General features: G+C 39.1%; 1 protein-coding gene across 6 annotated transcripts in view; it reads left to right on the plus strand.

Annotated features, from left to right (window-relative positions):
* DVL1 (dishevelled segment polarity protein 1) overlaps nucleotides 1-18,273 on the plus strand; it is an 89,063-nt gene that overhangs the window by 46,330 nt on the left and 24,460 nt on the right. For 4 of the 6 annotated variants that reach the window (XM_085298918.1, XM_085298920.1, XM_085298919.1 and 1 more), the window contains exons 3-5: nucleotides 8,283-8,404; nucleotides 14,605-14,717; nucleotides 17,572-17,710. In XM_085298918.1, coding sequence (XP_085155044.1) covers nucleotides 8,283-8,404; nucleotides 14,605-14,717; nucleotides 17,572-17,710 — 374 coding nt within the window. Of the gene's footprint in view, nucleotides 1-8,282; nucleotides 8,405-11,272; nucleotides 11,332-14,604; nucleotides 14,718-17,571; nucleotides 17,711-18,273 lie in introns of those variants that run through there. The other 2 variants (XM_085298921.1, XM_085298923.1) reach the window with 2 other exon arrangements.

Below are 18,273 nucleotides of genomic sequence, written 5' to 3' on the forward strand. Positions count from 1 at the left end.
TCACCAGGGCCATGTAGGAATTCTTCTGCAACTAATGGTGGATCTTTCATAGTCTGATCACTTAGCCTTAAAATCATCCTTGACAGTTTTTAAAATGATTGTATGGACAAGTCTGATTTGAAGGTAGCTTTTTAGAAAATATATAGCATTTGATTATCTTGAACCTTTAATGGGGGGTATAGTGGGTAGCAAGATAACTCTGAGCCAGCAATGTGTCCTTGAAGCACAGAAGGCCAGCAGCATCCTGGCCTGCGTTAGGAAGATTGTTGTCAGCAAGTCAAGGCAGGTGATCCTTCCCTTCTGCTGAGCACTGGTGAGACCATATCTGGAGTGCTGTGTCCAGTGCTGGACTCTCAAGTACTAGAGAGACATAGACATCCTGCAGCAAGTCCRGTGAAGGGCCACAAAGATGATTAATCAGTTGGAGAATCTGTCATACAAGGAGTGGATGAGCAAGCTGGGATTGTTTAATGTGGAAAAAAAAATTTCAGGGGGGCTTTTATCAAAGTATGTCAATAGCTGAGTGGAGAGGGTAAAGAAGATGGACTTGGACTCTGCTTTGTGATGCCTAGTGGCAGGATAAGAGGCAATGGGAACAATTTGAAATACAGGAAATTCCACTTAAACTTTTTTTAAAAAAGTCTGTACTGAGAGTGGTCAAACACTAGAACAGGTTACCCAGAGGAGTTRTGGCATCTCTGTCCTTGGAGATGTTCAAAACCTGACTGGACATGGTCCTGAGCAACTTGTTCTTGTTGACCCTGCTTTGAGCAGGGTGTTTGGACTAGTTGACCTCCAGAAGTCCCTGCTGACCTCAGTAATTCTGCTTATAAATTCACTGCTTTTTCTGTAGTTTTTGATGTTTCTCATGCTTGCATCATTCTATTTCAGTGTGATGGGACTAGGGCAGTTTCTCATATGCATTTAAAAGACAATAGAAAGGCAGTTGGTTTTCCTGAGTAAGACCATACTCCCTCCTTCGTTTTTCATTTCCTTTTCTTTGGAAAGAACATAAGAAAGAAAGGTAGATTGAACTTAGGTAAAATAAATTAATTAGATGACAAAGCAGAGTGAAATGGTTTTTGTTCTTCATGCCAACCCAGGAACTAACATACAAGGAGTTGAAGCAAAGTCTCTTAGACTGTGAATGATGCTATCTCAAAGATCAACAAGCAAATTTTAGATATGTGGCTTAAATTAATTGTTTAAAAGAACTAGTACTGTATAGCTTTTCATGAATTCTCTACCAATGTAGGCTCTTCACAGACTCTGCTGCTCTGCAGCAAATGCCATAATGCATTAAAAACCCATTTATTTCACCTGAAGCGTGAGTAGTTGAACAAGAGTTAGTGAGCACATATTTAGCAGGTAATATGAATGTATATGTTTCTTTAAAAGACCTAGACTTCCTCTTTCCTTCTTTACCATCCATCAGCTTGTTTCCAAATTTGTATGCATAGCCCATACATGTGGATTCAGTTTATAGCTCTCTTGCAGATCATTTAGAACACTTTTTACAGATATGTTGACAAGAACTCCTGTTCACTGTTCTGAACAATCAGCTGAGACATCTGTGCCTGACCTACATTACCAATTGCAAATCACTTTTTGCACTAACACCCATAAAATTGTCATGTTTATCAGCTTCTCCTTGCTACTAATTATTTTATGAGTTTTATGTAAATCTGACTGTGAAATAATTGTTCACAGTTTTGAATCTGTTAATATTATATTCACTGGAACTAAATAGGTAATTACATCCATATACTTGAAGGCTAGCAGAGTTGGTCTTTACCTTTTGGAAAAAAATGGTTTTGGCAGGGCTTCCCATGTGATGGACTTGAGCCTTCTTTGTCTCGTTGCTATAAAATATGCATTAGCTGGTAGCAGACAGCTTGGATTCTTTCACCAAGCCATCTCTGATAATTGTCCTTCTCACTATAAATTACTGCAGTGTATATGCATGTATTTCACATCCACACAACATATTTAAAATCGGAACATTAAGTACATATATTATAGCTTGGCTGTCTGCTCCCCCATCACTCCCCTCTTGACTGTTGCAGTGATTACTTTGATGTTTACAATATGACTGACATTTAGAAAGTTGAGAATTTCATCTTTTTTAGTGAAAGCTGAATCTTTATATTTGTCATAGGTAGGAACTTTGATCTTAGTGTCATATGCAGGACTGATTTCCATAGAAGAAAGTGTTTAAGGGAGGCTTTGCAAGTATTTGATAGTTGCTTACTTTTGCTATACTGCTGGGAACTTGGAGCTGGAGATCAGGTGAGTGAACATGAAGCAACAGGCAGGTATAGTTGCTTGCTCTTATTCCGTGGTTAGGCAGATCGTAGGTGAGGTGAAAGCAGGATGTGAGATGTTTTGGGGCCTAGTCAACAATTCTTACCTTGCTGACTTTTACTGAAGATGGCTGTCTGCAAAATTTCTTGCTTTCAGAAAACAAAGCATGTCAATTGTGATTATGCTGCTAAGAAAACATCCTCTTAGCTGTGTAAAAATCGTTAACCTATTCTCTGAGGCACAGCTGGAGCTCTGGTGAGTGCGTTTTGGTGTATTTTGCCTTTCATTAGCATTCTAATAAGAACCATAACATGATTTGTCAGATGCACTTGATGGGAAAGTGTGACCTTTACCATTTGTGAGTTAAATCACAAATGAACTTTGTCTTGCAATATGGACCTAAATTACATTCCAGCTTTTGCATCAGGTAGACTGCTGTGCAGTCGCTGTAATATGCAGGAAGAAAAGGTGTAAAGGCCATTTGAATATGCACAATAAAATAAGAAAGTAAACAGAAAATGTATTAAAAAACAACAAAAACCAAACCCCAAACAGAAAATCAAACCCAAACTTTGTATGCTGTGAAATATAGTTGTTTGAATTCTCTGCAGTCTCCACTTCCTCTCATTCTAGATTAGACTTCCTCATGTCCTCCCATTCTTCTTAGTTACTGACATGAACAAAAGTGTTCGTTTATACCAGTATAGGGCTGTGTGACTTGGGGCCAGAGATGGAATCCAATTTTGGGAGCAGGAGAAGAGGCAGGAGGGTGAAAAATTTGAGGTTCTTGATAGAAACTTGGACTTCATAAAGTGCTAACCATGCATCTTTTTTGAGCACTGTGCCTCTTCCAGGTGTTTAGGATAGATTATCTTAAGTCACTAAGTGTTTGTGAAAATCTTGAGACAGAAACCTAGTTTTAATGATCAAAAACTCCTCCATAAGAAATAGCAAATGTGGACGTCTGTTCTGCTAACACCCACCCCCTCACTCACTCTCCCACCAGGGTATATAATCTCTCTTGTGGGATAGTTCATTTTCATTTCTGTGGGACAGCTTTACATGAGTGGTGTTCGCAGGCTCAGGTTCTTGCTGGGCATTTTGGAAAAATAGCTTGCAAGGAAGAGAGTATGTTACCTTTGGGCTTTTTGCAAGAGTTTAAAATGCTTTCCTATTTTCTCTACGTAGTCCAGGGATGGCCTCCCAGTGGAAGCTGGAAATGTGGAAAGAATTGGCCTGTGGTTGCTGCAGATCAGAGCCAGCTGAGTGGCCTCTGCCAGCAGTTTGCACTAAGTGGGTTGGCCATTATCTGTGTTTTTTAGGAAGGCTTTGCAACATCTGGAAACAATTCCCTGACAGGCTGCTGAGGATGTGCAGTATTTCCTATTGGCTGGCAATGATGTCATGGTTGTGTGCAAGTCTCTCTCTTTTTTTTTCTTCTCAGTTATCTAGGTGCCAACAGATAATACTTGTCTTGTTTGTACATAAGCTTTTTAGAAGCTGTGTTTGTAATTGCCATTAGAATTGTAGTGTAGAACTGTTTTGTCTTCTGGCACACAAGGGAACACAGAGTTAGGATTGTTGAATAATATTCAGCAAAGTGCATTGTTGTTTTTTTGGCATGTAACTGAGGCATTGCAAAGCAGGGAGCAGTGATTTCATGTGCCCACCCATGCAGCCAGGGCCTTTTCAGTGGCATTTGAATTCTGTGAAAAGGTGTACACCCTCACAGAACTTTTTCTCTTCTGCAGTCACCACATGGTTCTCATCAAATTGAAGGGAAATCCTTTGTAGCACCTGGAAAGCGACAGTGCTGCTAATGCAGCGCTCTTGGTATTGTACAAAGGCTCCAACTGACTCCAATACTGAATTGTGTTAGGTAGTGTAGTGCCTTTCTGATCCTCATGATGGTTGAGGAAAATCAGCTAAACTGTGCTGTCATAATAATCTTGTTGCGTGTGTTATCTTCTACTGTAGACTTTCTTTTCTATCATAACAAGCACTTTTTAAGTGATCTTTTGCAGTATTTTCATTGATTTGGTGTGCAGCCATCCAAATATGCGCTTCTGTTCCATTTTTCTTGAACACAGAGATCTGTAAGTCAAGAATGTAAGCTTTGGTAGAGGGTGAGAGTGCTCCATGTGCTGTCACCAGACATAGATTTAGATAGCCTGTATTTTGTTTTAATAACTTAATTGCTTCAAGACTCTCTTGAAGTCTGTGAAGTCGGGTCCTCTTGCAGGACCCTCCAGGCCCTGGTTTTCAGAAGAGCATGGCCAACTAGGCAGCCCATTTCAACTGTTACACTCCTGGCACTTGGAGGCAAATTTTCACCCAAACTGCATGTCTAATTTACAGCAAGTACTCTTTGTATGTAAATGCCTGAGCTGTGCTGCAGCTAGCAGCACAGCAAGGGCAGCATGGACCATAACTTGAGAAGACAGCCATGAGAAGACTAGTAAATATTTAAGTGTTCTGCACTGGTCACTACATGATCATGGTTGTTGTGCTTATGAGTTACTACCTGAAATCTGAAGGATATTTTTCTAGTATTTACAGACTACTCAGAAACAGGAGATACTGCCAGTATCTTTTCCTGAGTTCAGATATACGTACAACTGCTAGTAAACTGGTTCATGTCTAAGCTGCAGTATTTCCTGAATGCAGCTGAAAGGTTAATACAGGTAGTTTGCACAGCCCTTGTCCCATTATTCTTCCTGTTATAATGGTAATAGCATGGCCTGAGACTGCTTTCAAGAATTAGAACCATCTACCTGCCTCACCTCAGTGAATGTAGATGGATCAGTCAAGCCTCAGTTTCTTCTTCTGCAAAATGTTGTGATAATAGTTCTGTAACCACAAAAGAGACAAAAGAAGGAAAGTGTTCAGACTCCACAGCAAGAGTTATTCAGGATGGTAGAGATATACAAAGGTGTCTAAGGTTGTTTATGACTTTAAGCTTGCTGATAATCAGTAAGAAAAGGCCATACAGTGCTTTATCCTTCATGAAATCATAATCAATTGGCAGTATTCACAGAGCAACCTTGCTGCAGTGGTTTTTGCTGTTTCTCAGCGGCACTCCAAGATGGTCTGCCATCTCAGAGCTTGCCTAAATAAAGGGTTCTGCATTGCCAGGACTTCTTCCTCCAGGATCAAGGAAATACTTAAGAACAAATATGCTGAAGTATGGAAGGCTTTTGTCTTATTGATTTGTCTTGCTTTTTGCATCCAGTGCATGTTTGTGACAAGTGGTGTCATGAGCTGAAAGTCTTAAAGAGGGATCATCTTTTCCTGCTTTGAAGTAACTGGAGCCAGCATTGTTTGCATAGCTCAATACAATTTAAAGTGTGAAAAGATGTACAGATCTTGTTTACATTCATGTTTTTTTTTCCTTCTTTTTATTCCTTGATTGGGATTTTGTTAGTGAAAACTCTTTCACAGAGATTTCTCAGGGGATGAGCCAGGCTGAAACACTTTTGTACATCTCCGTAATGCCTACCTGCTTTCTAACCACCTCCCATTAACTTCCGTGCTGAAAGAAAGAAAGAAAGAAACCTCCAGTGATCATGTTCTTAGGATAGCTCGTGTTATTCTTCACTTCAGTATGTCCTCTATTACTCTTGYGTGATGAATTTGAATAACAGCTGACTCCACGTGGTGCTGGAAAACTGTTTTGTCTACAGGTTGTTCCTTTTTTACAGACTATCTGTTTACCTTCTTGTGTTTATGATATTTCTTTAACAGCCTAGCATTTATCTGACTATTATAATAGGAATAATCTTTGATAAATTAACCAATTAGAGTTGGGATGTCTTACGTAAAGCTAGTTTGTACACAGCTAAAAATACAGGCAGCTGAGACCTTGGTTGCCCCTTAGTGAAAGGTAATAATCAATACTGATATTTGAGCATATTCTTAATTAAAGACCTTAAAATCATATTGTTTGAGGGGACTCAGCAAAGAGATRAGATGACTTAGGGAACCGGTAATAGGATATAGATTTTTTTCACTTCCAACTGACTAGTTCAAGGCTAACCGCTGTTGGCAGCAGCCAGAAAATGTTGTGTACGGTCAGTGGTCTATGTGAAACGTGAATCTGTTTTAGCTTCCTTTCTGATTTGGCAGGACATTTTCCCCCTTCTTGGCAAAACATTCAGAATACAGTGAGGAAAGATGTGCTGATTAGTATGGACCTAGATTAGATGTGCAAAATCTGTATTTACTTTCAGGACTGCTGTTGACTTCCTGTGTGAGGCTGAGCAAGTTTCATTTTGCTTTGATTTGTTCTTAGTATAGTGATATCAGCAATGCTGCTTCTCTTTTTCTTGATCTATTTTGTTTGAAGTGCAGGCAGTCCTTGGCAGGGTTAGTCTGTGTAGAAGCCTAGCAAATAGAAGACAATTTTTGTACTGATAATAGATACACTACAATCATTTGTAAGTCTTTCAGATAGTGGAATTCTGATTTAATTTAGGGCAGAATTCAGCATGTTGGCCATCTACCTTCCTGATTTGGGTAGTAGAGAACAGGAATCTACTTCTGCATTGTTGTGCTTTTTTATAAAAAATTATTTGACTACTTAAACCAAGATGTGAATTTGAATCAGAACTGGAACTGCTATTTTGGAATTTCCATATTCCATTTGCAGAAGTGAATTAAAAGGCATCTAGGATCAGTGCACATTTTTGGTTTGTTATAGTGATGGTTTGTGCACTGTGTCTGGTTCTCCAAGGATTTAAATTCTATTTGTATATGTTAATTATTTTTATATGAATTTTATGAAMTCAGTAGTATTCTGCCTCTATGGATTGGGGAACTGAGGTGTAAACATGCTGATTTTTCTTATCTAAGATTTTACTGAAACCTTAGTAGAGAAGGGACTAGCACTGTCTGGTTCCCAGGTGTATGCTTCAGCTAGTTTCTTCCAGCATCAGTAGGATTTTGAAAAAAATAATGTGGAAAATAATTTAATTTGGGTATACAAAAGATCCTTTAACACAAGGGAAATAGAAATGATAGGAAATAGAAATAATATGATCCAGTATTAGCTGTTATCCTTCTAGTTGAACTGGAATGTGTAATCAGTCCCAAGCTCACCAGGCTGTATATAGATGTTCAGTGTTCATAGTGGGAAGATTGATTATTATGCCATATCTCCATTACCTATTTTTATGTTAATTATAACAATGAAGTTTTATAAAAGTTTTCAGATKTTTATGGATTATAAAAGAGTATACACTGCACACACTGATTTTCATAGCATGTTTGAGAAATGCTGTTTTGCAGCTCTGTCTTCAGGGATTATTAATAAATGGAATGGGCTCAAGATGCATAAGTCTGACCAGGATCAGGAATTTGGCCCTTCTTCTAAAGTTTATTGAGTTTGAGATCTGGTGGATTTTATTTTTAGTTCAGACACCTAATAGAGATGGGGGGGAGGCAGCTGTGATTTGGCTCTTGGTCCAGACCAGTTTGAGAATTTTCCTTTTTTTGAGAGTTTTCATATAGGAAGTTATAGCATATTTGGGCATCATACTGTTAAGTTTCAGCCTTTGATTTTTATTTTGTCATGAAAAATACAGACTTAAAGTGCAGTCTTGCAGTGTGTATGCATTTCACAAGGGATCCTGACAAATTGCAAGACTAGGAAACACAGAGGATGCCGAAATGACAAGTCATAAGAAACACTGTACTCCCTTCCCAGTATGATTGTTCTGAGATGAAAAAAAATTAGTGGTGCTCACAGAAACTTGTGGATATCCTAGCTGGTGGTGTTTTCTTGTTGAGATTGAAAGTAACAGGCTTTTTTGAAGGATTAGCAGGAATCCATGCAACTAGACACCAAGCACCACTTACTTGTCCCTCTAGATCCTCTAGATGCGCACAGAGTATGCAGAAAAGCAATGGCTGAATGCCTTTATATCAAGGTGGAGAAATTTGTACAAATGTGTCTAATTATCTGTCCTTTCTGTTGACAGCTGGTCCTGGCTGAAAGCTCTCACTCTGACACAGGTTCTCAGTGCACTGAGAGCCATACAGATCTTCCACCTCCCATTGAGAGAACAGGTGGCATTGGAGACTCACGACCTCCATCATTTCAGTAAGAGAAAGTTATCTTTTTTTTTCTCCCTTTAAACCAAAATATGCAATTCCTGTCTGCCTCATCCCCGTATTTCTCCCTACTGCTGCAAAATAGCTATTTATTGTTATTGTTAGAAAAATGATATGCTTACTAGACTGAAGAATTGAAAGGGGGATGGGAATAAAAAAAAATCTGCCATTATTAGAGTGAAATAAATGTTATTTTATGTCTCATTTTGAAACTCACTGTGGAATAACTAAGTAGAAAAGGAGATCAGAATACTTCTTACAGTGTACAGATGACAATCTTATATTACTGTGTTAYATATATTCATATAGTGTGCAGAGACATTGATACCAAGAGCAAAAAGTTACTTAAGGAATGATGTCTTCTCTCTGTGCATACAAAGGCTAACAGCTTGAACTACTTATAGCGAGGATAGTTGTCATCCGACTTAATGGTAGCCTTGTTATTTCCTGTTACATGTGCTGAACCAGTGTTAGTCCTCAAACATTTCCTCATTTTTGGGGAGGCACTCAGAATTCTCCCAAGCGAGATTTAAAGCAGGGCCTGCTTCTGAATAATATGTATCTGGGTAATATATAAAATACTGGGAAATTGTAATCTTATTTCCTCTCTATTTCATGGCACAGCAACTGGCTTCCCAAGATGTGAATAATAGCAGGTATTGTGTCTTGTTTTTAAATATTGCCCAGAGCAAGCCTGAACAGTGCTAAACTTTGAAGAGTTCAAATTCTGAATTTTACAGCTTTCTATTTTTTTAAGAATGATGAAACTAATACCTGACTCCAACTTCAAAGCTAGCTTCCTGTGCATTAGTTCTTTAGGAGGATAGAGTTCTGTGTTTAAACTTTGAACTGCAAGTCAAAAAAATAGTAAATTAACATCAGTTGATGCACACAGAATAGAAGTGATTGACCAGTTTCTGTGAAGGCTTGTACTGTGCTGGAGCACTTGCATCAGAACAGAAGTCCAAGTTCCTGTCTTTCTCCTCTCAGTCTAACTGCCAGAATACTCACCTCACTTACTGGTAATCAGATGGTGTTATTCTCTAGGGCTTTCTTGTATCTGTTATAAATTTGTTGTTCAAGGGTAGAAGCAGTCTTTTTCTGTGTATAGTGAATAATCCTGCCCTGTCTGTCCTAAGATGTAAAAAGAGTATCTTGCCTATCTAAATGAGCTCTCAGTGGCTCTTGCAAAGTCTACTTGGCAGAGTTTCTCCTGCTCATCACATCAGGAAGTGCTGAAGCTGTCTTCAGTTCCTGAATAGGTCTTGCGCTGCACAGACCAGAGTGGTAGATAGCCCTACTATGTAAGAGTTAACATCTGCTTCATTTCCCAATCTTGGCTCAGCCCCTTGCATTTCCCTCTGCATTGCTGACCTTAACAAATAGCCAGAAGGATGGGCTAATGCAGGAAGCACAGCCCCATACAGTGGCGCATGTATTTTGAGAAGGAAACCCAGTCTTGATTTGTCTGTTGTAACATTTTTTTTTCTATTGCTTTCTGGGATATCTGTTGCCTAGAAGAGCTCTTTATGCTCTGTATGAGTCTTCTACAGATAAGTGCCTTCTGGAGGGAACAAGAAATCTTGGGAAATGCTAATGCTGTCTGACACTGCATTTCTTGCAAGGATTTTACTGCCCTCGTGCGATTGTGAATTACTTTGCGTTGGCCAGGAGAGGCCTGTATGAGTACAATCACATGACCAGCAAGTATAACTAGTTCTTTGTCTTCCAGACCTATACCTAAATGTAACAATTGCCAGATCAAAATTTATTTTAAAATAAAATTTAAAAATAAAATTATATTGCAAGTTACAGGATCATGTAGATCCACTCACTGCTAGTAACTGCATGTAGTAAGACTGAAGAAAATTAACCTGTGCTCTGCAAATGTACCTGCTGTCCTTCTCTTCTTACCTCCAGTCATCAAAGTGCTGTAAGTGATACTACCCTCATACTATAGAGTGAATGTGAGACACCTCAAAGAGTTGAAGTAGCTTACACAGGTCATGCTGACTCGTGTAGCAACACAGGAGGTCCTTTTTTCTGGCTTGAGTTCTYATTCCTAAATCATCTTCCTTTTTCCTCTTTTCACAGCTCTCTATCTCCCCTCCCCCCTCCTTAAAAAAAAAAGAAAGAAAGAAAAAAGTGATAGAGATTCTGACTTGAAGTCCTGGCTTGTGAGCAGGCCTTCTAGACTAAAACTTGCTCTCCCTTAATGCTTTTTTTAAGTCCAGAAGGGAATCTAATGGTGACCTAATCTTACCTCCATGACACAGGGTAGAGCATCTCACTAAATTACTCTGCACCAAGCCCTTAATTTTGTCTAGCTGTTAGCATTTCAATCTTGCTTTAAAGATTCATAATGATAAAGAATACACTGCAGTTTGAAATAATTTGTCTCAGTGGTTTGTGACTCTTTATTAAAACCATTTGCTTTATTTCTCATCTGGTTTTACTTCACTTCAGCTTCCAGCAATTTCCCAGTAGATTAAAGAATCGTCCAGTGTCAGGAACTGTTTAACCATGTGGATATTTGTAGACAGTGATAGTCATCTCTTGATCTTTCCTGGGATAAACTTAAGCAAGTTGAGCTGCTCAAGTCTTCGAGTGCAAAGCATGATTTCCTGAATATGATTCATTACTGCAGTTCTCTTATGATCCATTTTCAGTTTTTCAGCACTGTTTTAAACGGATGGATCTTGGGAAATGCATGTGGTGATTCTGCAATACTGTCTCTAGTGGCACTTCTGCTTACTGTCCCCTTGAGCTGTATTTTCCTCTAAGACATCAGTAATGCAATCCTGCAACTCTCATAATACTAACATACAGAAATGCTGAAATGCTGCTTGTCTGCAAATACTACAAGAAATTGATGGAATGGAAAGATCAGCAGGCGGTATCAGCTAAGGAAATGAGGTACATATCAGAGGGGGAAGTATTGGTTCCCGTTAGCTGTTTGAYAGTGTTGGTAGTATGTTTCATCATTAATTAAATCCAAAGGCAATGTACTTTTGTTTGTTTTTTCCTCTGATGAGGGTTCTGAAGCTCATCTTTTATTTCATGCTCTCCCACTTCTGTTTGCTGTTAGCTAAGAAGGTAAGCTGAGAAATCCATGCTCATCCTGAATGGTTGAGGCTGCTCATAGTTTATTGGTGGAGGAGCATAAGTGAGTTGAGAATAGTCACCTCTTGAGCTACCCACAGCTCTTCAGTATGTGCACTGGAAATTGAATCGAATTTGCTCAGCTGTGAGAGAGAAAACAAGCCAGCTGAGAGATTCCTTCTGAACCCTTTGTGTCTGCTCGTTTAGCCTAGTAGTGTTAAGTAAAGAGTAGTAACAGTGGCAGTCACTAGATGGTGTTGTTGAGATGGCTTAGAGTCTCTCAGGACTGGCTATATAGCTCCCAGTGCCCATCTTTGTGTTTGACAAAAATAAGAGACACTACCTTAGGAAACAGTCACCCTCTTCAGCGGGACAGGACTGAAACAAGAAATGCAAATGTGCTTGGGACAACACTTAAAAACGTGCTTATATTTGTATAGCTTCATTAGGGCTTAAAGTGTGCATTAAAATGTTTTCTTTAATAGGGACATCTATGTCCTAATTTATATGGTGGGCATGTTCATTCATTCAAAGGAAGTTTGTGCAGTTAGAGAAGACTTTCAGCAGTCAAATGTAACACCATGCAGATATGCTTGCAAATATATCAGTTCTGGGTCCAGCTAAATTATGTGTATTGATCTTGGACAGGCCCTCATTTGACTACCAAGCCATCAGGCTATGTAGCTAAGTTAATGCCCTGGTTCAAGATTAGCCTTTAGAGAAAGAACTCTTGGTCAACAGGATGCATTTTGGTAGAGATGCAAGGAAAGCAGGCAGGAGCAACAGCAAGAGATATGGACTAGCAGCAGCACTATTGGACTGATTGGTTTTGAGGGGGCATCCTTGTACAAGCTCTTAGTGATATTATCCTAATATTATATTTGTTTCATCAACAAAGGAAGTCTGTAAGGTTTATGGAAGTTCTCTTCCTGCTTCTCATCACTGTAAGGTACRTCTGAGTGAAGGGAAGTGTGAGGTAGAGGGATAGTGTAGTGGTTATCACATCTGTTTTACATGCTAAAGGTCCTGAATTCAAGCCCCAGTGGAACCAGCACCAGGAAATCTTTGGGGGGTTGGACTAGAGGATCTCCAGAGGTCCCTTCTGACCTTACTGATTCTGTAACTCATAGATACAAGTAATGTTTTTTGTAGAAAAAGATTTGTTGCCTAGCCTCTTTTAGTTTCATGTTTAAGAATAAGAAAAAAGTACCAAAGCTCTTAATGATTTTTTTTTTCTGACAGGTAGAATTTGTGGGGCAGAGAGGAAGAGTATGAGTAGTAACCTTCTGAGGGACATCTTTCACAGCAGAGCGTTAGCCTATGTCAGACTCTTCTGTTGCATTTTCAAGAGCTGTAGGTCAATTTCCACAATACAGTCCGTTAAAAAGAACTGTGTCCTTTTTTCAGCACTCCAAGAAGTTTTTCTCATTGCCTTCTATGTGCATGCCTCAAGGTAGTTTATGAAACGTAAGAATGGCAGAAGTCTATAAAACACATTGAGCCTGAGGGAAAAAGTGAAGAGCTAAGCTAATTTTGTGCAAGATGAAAAGAGTATCTCCCTCTGCTCCAGCCAGCACCACTTTAACATGACCCTTTCTCTCTCTCTCTCTCTCTTTTTTTTTTTTTCTCCCACAGTAGAGATTTTGAAACAGATGGTTGCAAATAAGTGGTCTTACAGATTCAGTGCCTTGTATTACTGCCACTGTTCTTGCCTAGCAGACTTGACTCATTACAGGTGACAAGCAGTACTGTTTGTATGAATAGAGAAATGGCTGTTTCTAAGTGTCTGGAAGTTCAAGAGTTAGAGAGCTGATGTAGATGTTTGTTTAGATTCATCCCAGAAAGTGGTCCTAAACCACTGTCTCTTTGAAATGTCTTTTTCTGGCTAATTAGAGTAGTGGAAAAGTTACTCTCAGCAAGTAGATCTTCTGCAAAAGCAGAAGAAATCTGACCACTGAGATGGTCGTCAAGGTCCTTCTGATTTTTGCCCAAAGTTTATTTGTTCATAATGGCCCTTCACTGCAGCTTGCTACATTGAGAACTGTGCTGCGCTGATGTAGCTGTATAACTTTAAAACAGTTGAGAGCGTGAAAGGAGGTTCTGAGATCTTTTTGTATATCCTAGAAACATGCACTTCATTACTCTAAGCCTTGCTATGACTTGTAAGAGTTCAGCCTTCAAGGTCACAGCTTTGTATTAAAAGTGACTTCAGTGAGTTGTGGCTTCTGCTTTCTGGCTCTCAGCATGCCATATATCTAGCTCAGGTTTTCTGGGAAACAAGTCTGTGAATGAAGAAGCAACCAAGTGAGCTGAAACACTGGGTTTAGTAAACAAGACTGATGTGCCCTAGATAAACACGTTTGGAATATTGTAGAAAAGGCAATTCAGTTCACAGTTCCAGTACTTCTTCGAGAATAGCTCTTTTATAGAGCATGTCCTCTGTTGTCATTACCAGAGGATCTCATATATACTTTTATATGCTTCTTGAATACTTGATCATCAGAATGAACTTGAGAGGGTTTGAGAGATGTGCAGGGTGTTTTGAAGGTTGAATGGGTGTGAGAGTCAACAACTTTTGTTCTTCCAAAACGTGTTGTGTGTTTCTCTAGTGTTAGACAGGTTTGCTGCTAATTTGTGATATTAAAACTCTCGTGATGGGACTTAGCTGAGTTCTCAGCTCCTGTGAAGTGTGTTAGTTGCAAAAGCTGACTTCCTGTTGCAGTATCAGTGCACCAGAAGTCTGTTAAAAGAGCAATATACATTTTTAAAAAATTCCTTTTCTTTACCCATCAACAATTTTTTCTCCCTGAAAATTTCATGCAAATGTCTCATAGCAGCTTTTTTGATGTAATGATGATAATACTTCTGCAAATAGTGCAGTGTCTCAGGAGCAGGGAGATTGAACTCTCCTTTCACCCTTCAGGTGATTTGGGGGTGAGTAGAGTCTGGGGGAGCTTGCACTGCTGCTGCCCAGACTGGTTAATCTACATAATCGTTGACTGGGTCTTCTGAACAAATGTTCTCATGAATGCAACTGTTTTTATCAAAAGTGACTCCACTGTTTCTTCCTATTTGTTCCTCTTACAGCCCAAATGCTGCCAGCAGTCGTGATGGATTGGACAATGAAACAGGAACAGAGTCAGTTGTTAGCCATCGTCGAGACAGACATCGACGCAGGACTAGAGAAGGGCATGAAGATGGTGAGTTCCTTCCCCTTTTTCATTCACAGAGAACAATTTTTCTGTTACTCTTTCAGAGCTGGAACCACTTTTGCATGAGAGTGCCTGGGTTCCTGTGTGCTTTCAGGGACTATTACTATTTTAATGGAAAACTTGATAATTGCTTTGAAAGACTTTGAAATTCAGGATTTTCTAGGATGTCTGGACATCCTAGAATAAAATGGCAGGGAGATTCTGTCTGACAAGTTAAAGAAGTTTTTGTAGCCTTAGATGATGATCTACCTGGAGAGAAGCATTAATTTAGCTGATACAAAGCTCCACCCTGTCATGGCTAGACTGCCTCTATTATTCAAGTTTGCTCATTATCTATATGATGTGTTGAAGTTTTCAATGCAGACAGTTTGAGTCTTACATTTTAACTTTGTAAGATCTGGGCCCAAATCCTCTGAAACAGTTTTTAATTTCTCTAGGCTTAGATTAGCAGTAACATTTTAGGCTGATAAAACTATGGCATGTTGTCTCAGATGATCCTTCTTTAAACATATGCACATCCAAAGTACACATATAAATTACAGAACTTCAGCTCTTGCTTCTAGTCTATACATCAAAGTAAGCTTGTTTTTTCATTCATTGCCAGACAAGAATTTCCAGGTTTAATTAAGAGTTAATAGATGCCACTCATTGAGTCTAAATAGTCCTGAATCTAGAATACTTGGGCCCAAGAGAGGGCATCACAGAGTTTATTCATAGACCCACCCACTAAGGTGTTTGTCTCCAGTTAGAAAACTAAAAGTCACCTACATACTGTGTAATAGAAGCAGGAGTCTTTCTGTTTATTTAACTCTTCCAAATTGCTGGTGGCTCAAAGTGAAAGAAAATTACTCAAACAGCAGGCGGAGCAGTGAGCTGTCCGTGCGTGATACTGACTGTGCATTCCTTTGGGAAACCAAAGTGAGAATCTTCTAATATGGACAAAAATGTTGTTACTGCAAGAATGTTAAAAGGTGACTTGTTTTTAATGTTAGTTTTTTAGATGTGCCCATGTGAACTTGGTAAAAAGGAAGCATGAAAAGACAGATTTCTTGGTCTTTTTTGTCTTTCCCTTTTCCTCATGTTCTGCTTCACTACTTAATGAGAAGAACAGAAGTGCTGAAATTCTTCTAGGTTGCTTGCCTACTGTTTGGTTTTGTTTTTTTTTTCCCCATCCCTATAAAAATGCTGGGTCTTTTATGTGCTTTCTGTATGTATTTTCCATTCTGGTCTCATTGAGCTACTGTTGTAACTCATTAGATAGAACAGAGCAATTAGCAGTATGTATCAGGCACTTCTCAAAGTACAAGTCATGAACCCAGTATTTTTCAACTGGCTGCACAATAGTTAAGTTCATCAGAGAACAAATTCAGTGCTGAAACCCTAGTGTCAACACTTGACATCTGCAGATTTGTCAAAAAAATGGACAGCAGGTATAAAAAAAATTTCTGAAATGCCAATGAAGACTTGTCCCTTAATTACTTCTCTAATTAGAATTTYCTTGACCTCTCCCTTTCCTGCTCCTCCTCAGGAATGGACATAGGACCTTTGTCCTAGTTAGCAAAGAGTCCCAAGAGTATGTGCCAAGCAGAGCTCCCATGTACAAAAGCCTCTTTGGATACAAAGCACTCACATGGGTTGAGTGAAATGCAAATTTTGCCCAGAGCCTCGCAAACTCAGACAGACGTGTTCTTTGCAGTTTCTCGCCACTCAGTGACTCAGATACTCATAGTCCCTCTGGCAGGAAGAGAAAAATAGGTGTTTGATTTTTTTTAATTTTTTTAGTTCACAGATGAGCAAATTGAAACAGTGGTAAAGGGTAAGCTGCACCTCACAGCCAGGTATCCTGGCCACCTCTTAGATTTTCAAGCAATTTTACTTCAAAACTTAGCAAGAACTGTCTTAATGAACTTTTGATGTGTGCAGTTACACTGCATCTTCTGTAAAATTCTTAGTGAAGACATTCCTCCTTTATGAAGGTTTCCATTCTGTAATTGAAATGCAGACCCCTTGGATCTGGGAAGGAGTTGAGAGTTTGGAAGATATACTTAAAAATACAAGAAGCCTGCTATGTTTATTTTTTGATCAGGTGGTTTATCAAGCAGAGCTGTTCAGGAATAAGAACATTCTTGATAAATTAGAGCACTTGTGGGTTAAGGCTCTCCTAATAAGAGGTTTCTGAGAGCAAGCAGGCAGAGGAGTTTGCAGAGGAAAATCCTTACATGGCTTAGTAAAAAATTGTTCTAAAGTACCTTATGCATGTGAAATGGCCAAGATAATGTGACTTTGATGTGATTGTATTGCCCATACAAGGTGGTGTATGCAAGGGGATAGGAAGAAGTAGGACAGATCAGGGAAATGAGTGGTTTTACGGGTGAGAAGTTAATAGGGAACATCAGGGAATGTTGTTTAAAGCTTTCTGTGCTGTTTGGCTGATCCTAACCAAACTCAGGTGGTATTGTCTGCTGCATTCCCAAGATATTTCTATGAAGTTTCCTTTTGATAATAACGGCTTGTTGCCATTCTAGTGCACATTTTAATACCATTATAATACTTGTTCATGCCTGCTACAGAAGCCCTTATGGCTTACCTATTCAGTCTTGAATATAGCACATGAACTGAGCCAGAGACAAATAAATCAGRTATGCTAGGATAATAGGTTGTCAAGCTGTTAACTGAAATCAGATTCTACAAAACAACTCAATTTCTGCATAGGGATCCTCCTGCAGAATTGTACACGACTGACACTGTGAATACAGTGCTACCCTCAGTGACGTTTTGTGTGCTATTTCTTCCTTCCTATTTCTCTCTACCTAATAATACTCCATTGATTTTTTTCTTTCAGTCCCTCGGATCAATGGCCATCCCAAACTAGACAGACACCGTGAGCACCCTCCTGGTTATGACAGCTCTTCCACCATGATGAGTAGTGAACTGGAATCTAGCAGTTTCATTGATTCTGATGATGAAGACAACACAAGCAGGTAGGGCACTGGCATAGTGATTGAGGARTTAAATACTCTGCATCTGTTTCTCAACCTCTTGACTGTGTTTCTGGGCTTTATTTAAACATGTTGACTGATGAGATGAGATAGTTCACATCCCTTCTTCTTTTCCCTCACCTCTTCCTTGCCTCCGCTCCATTTTCCTGCTAGCTATAAATTACAGCACTGATAATTTATCAGTCACATCATATTGTACCCTAACACTGTTCAGAGAAAACAGATAAATTTTTGGGATCATTCCTATAGCTTGGAGCCACTGTTCCAGTTAAGAAAAAAAGTTTTGTTCCTGTCCTTCCCTTTTAATAACAAGGGTAATTACATCTTAGAATCAAAGCAATGTGCAACTGTCTGTCTGTTTGTAATGTTGTGAATATCATAACAAAATACTTCCATTATTAATTCCTAATACACTTAACTAAGACAGAATTGGAAAGCAATTCCTATGGAATAGCATACTATCCAAGATCTACGAGTAGACAAATGCATCAAAGTTCATGCCTTACAAAGGCAGGTCATGTTGCCAAATATTTATATGACTTTTT

Source organism: Rhea americana, unplaced genomic scaffold (assembly GCF_003343005.1).
Source record: "Rhea americana isolate MKP2758 unplaced genomic scaffold, rheAme1 scaffold_143, whole genome shotgun sequence".
Lineage (NCBI taxonomy): Eukaryota > Metazoa > Chordata > Aves > Rheiformes > Rheidae > Rhea > Rhea americana.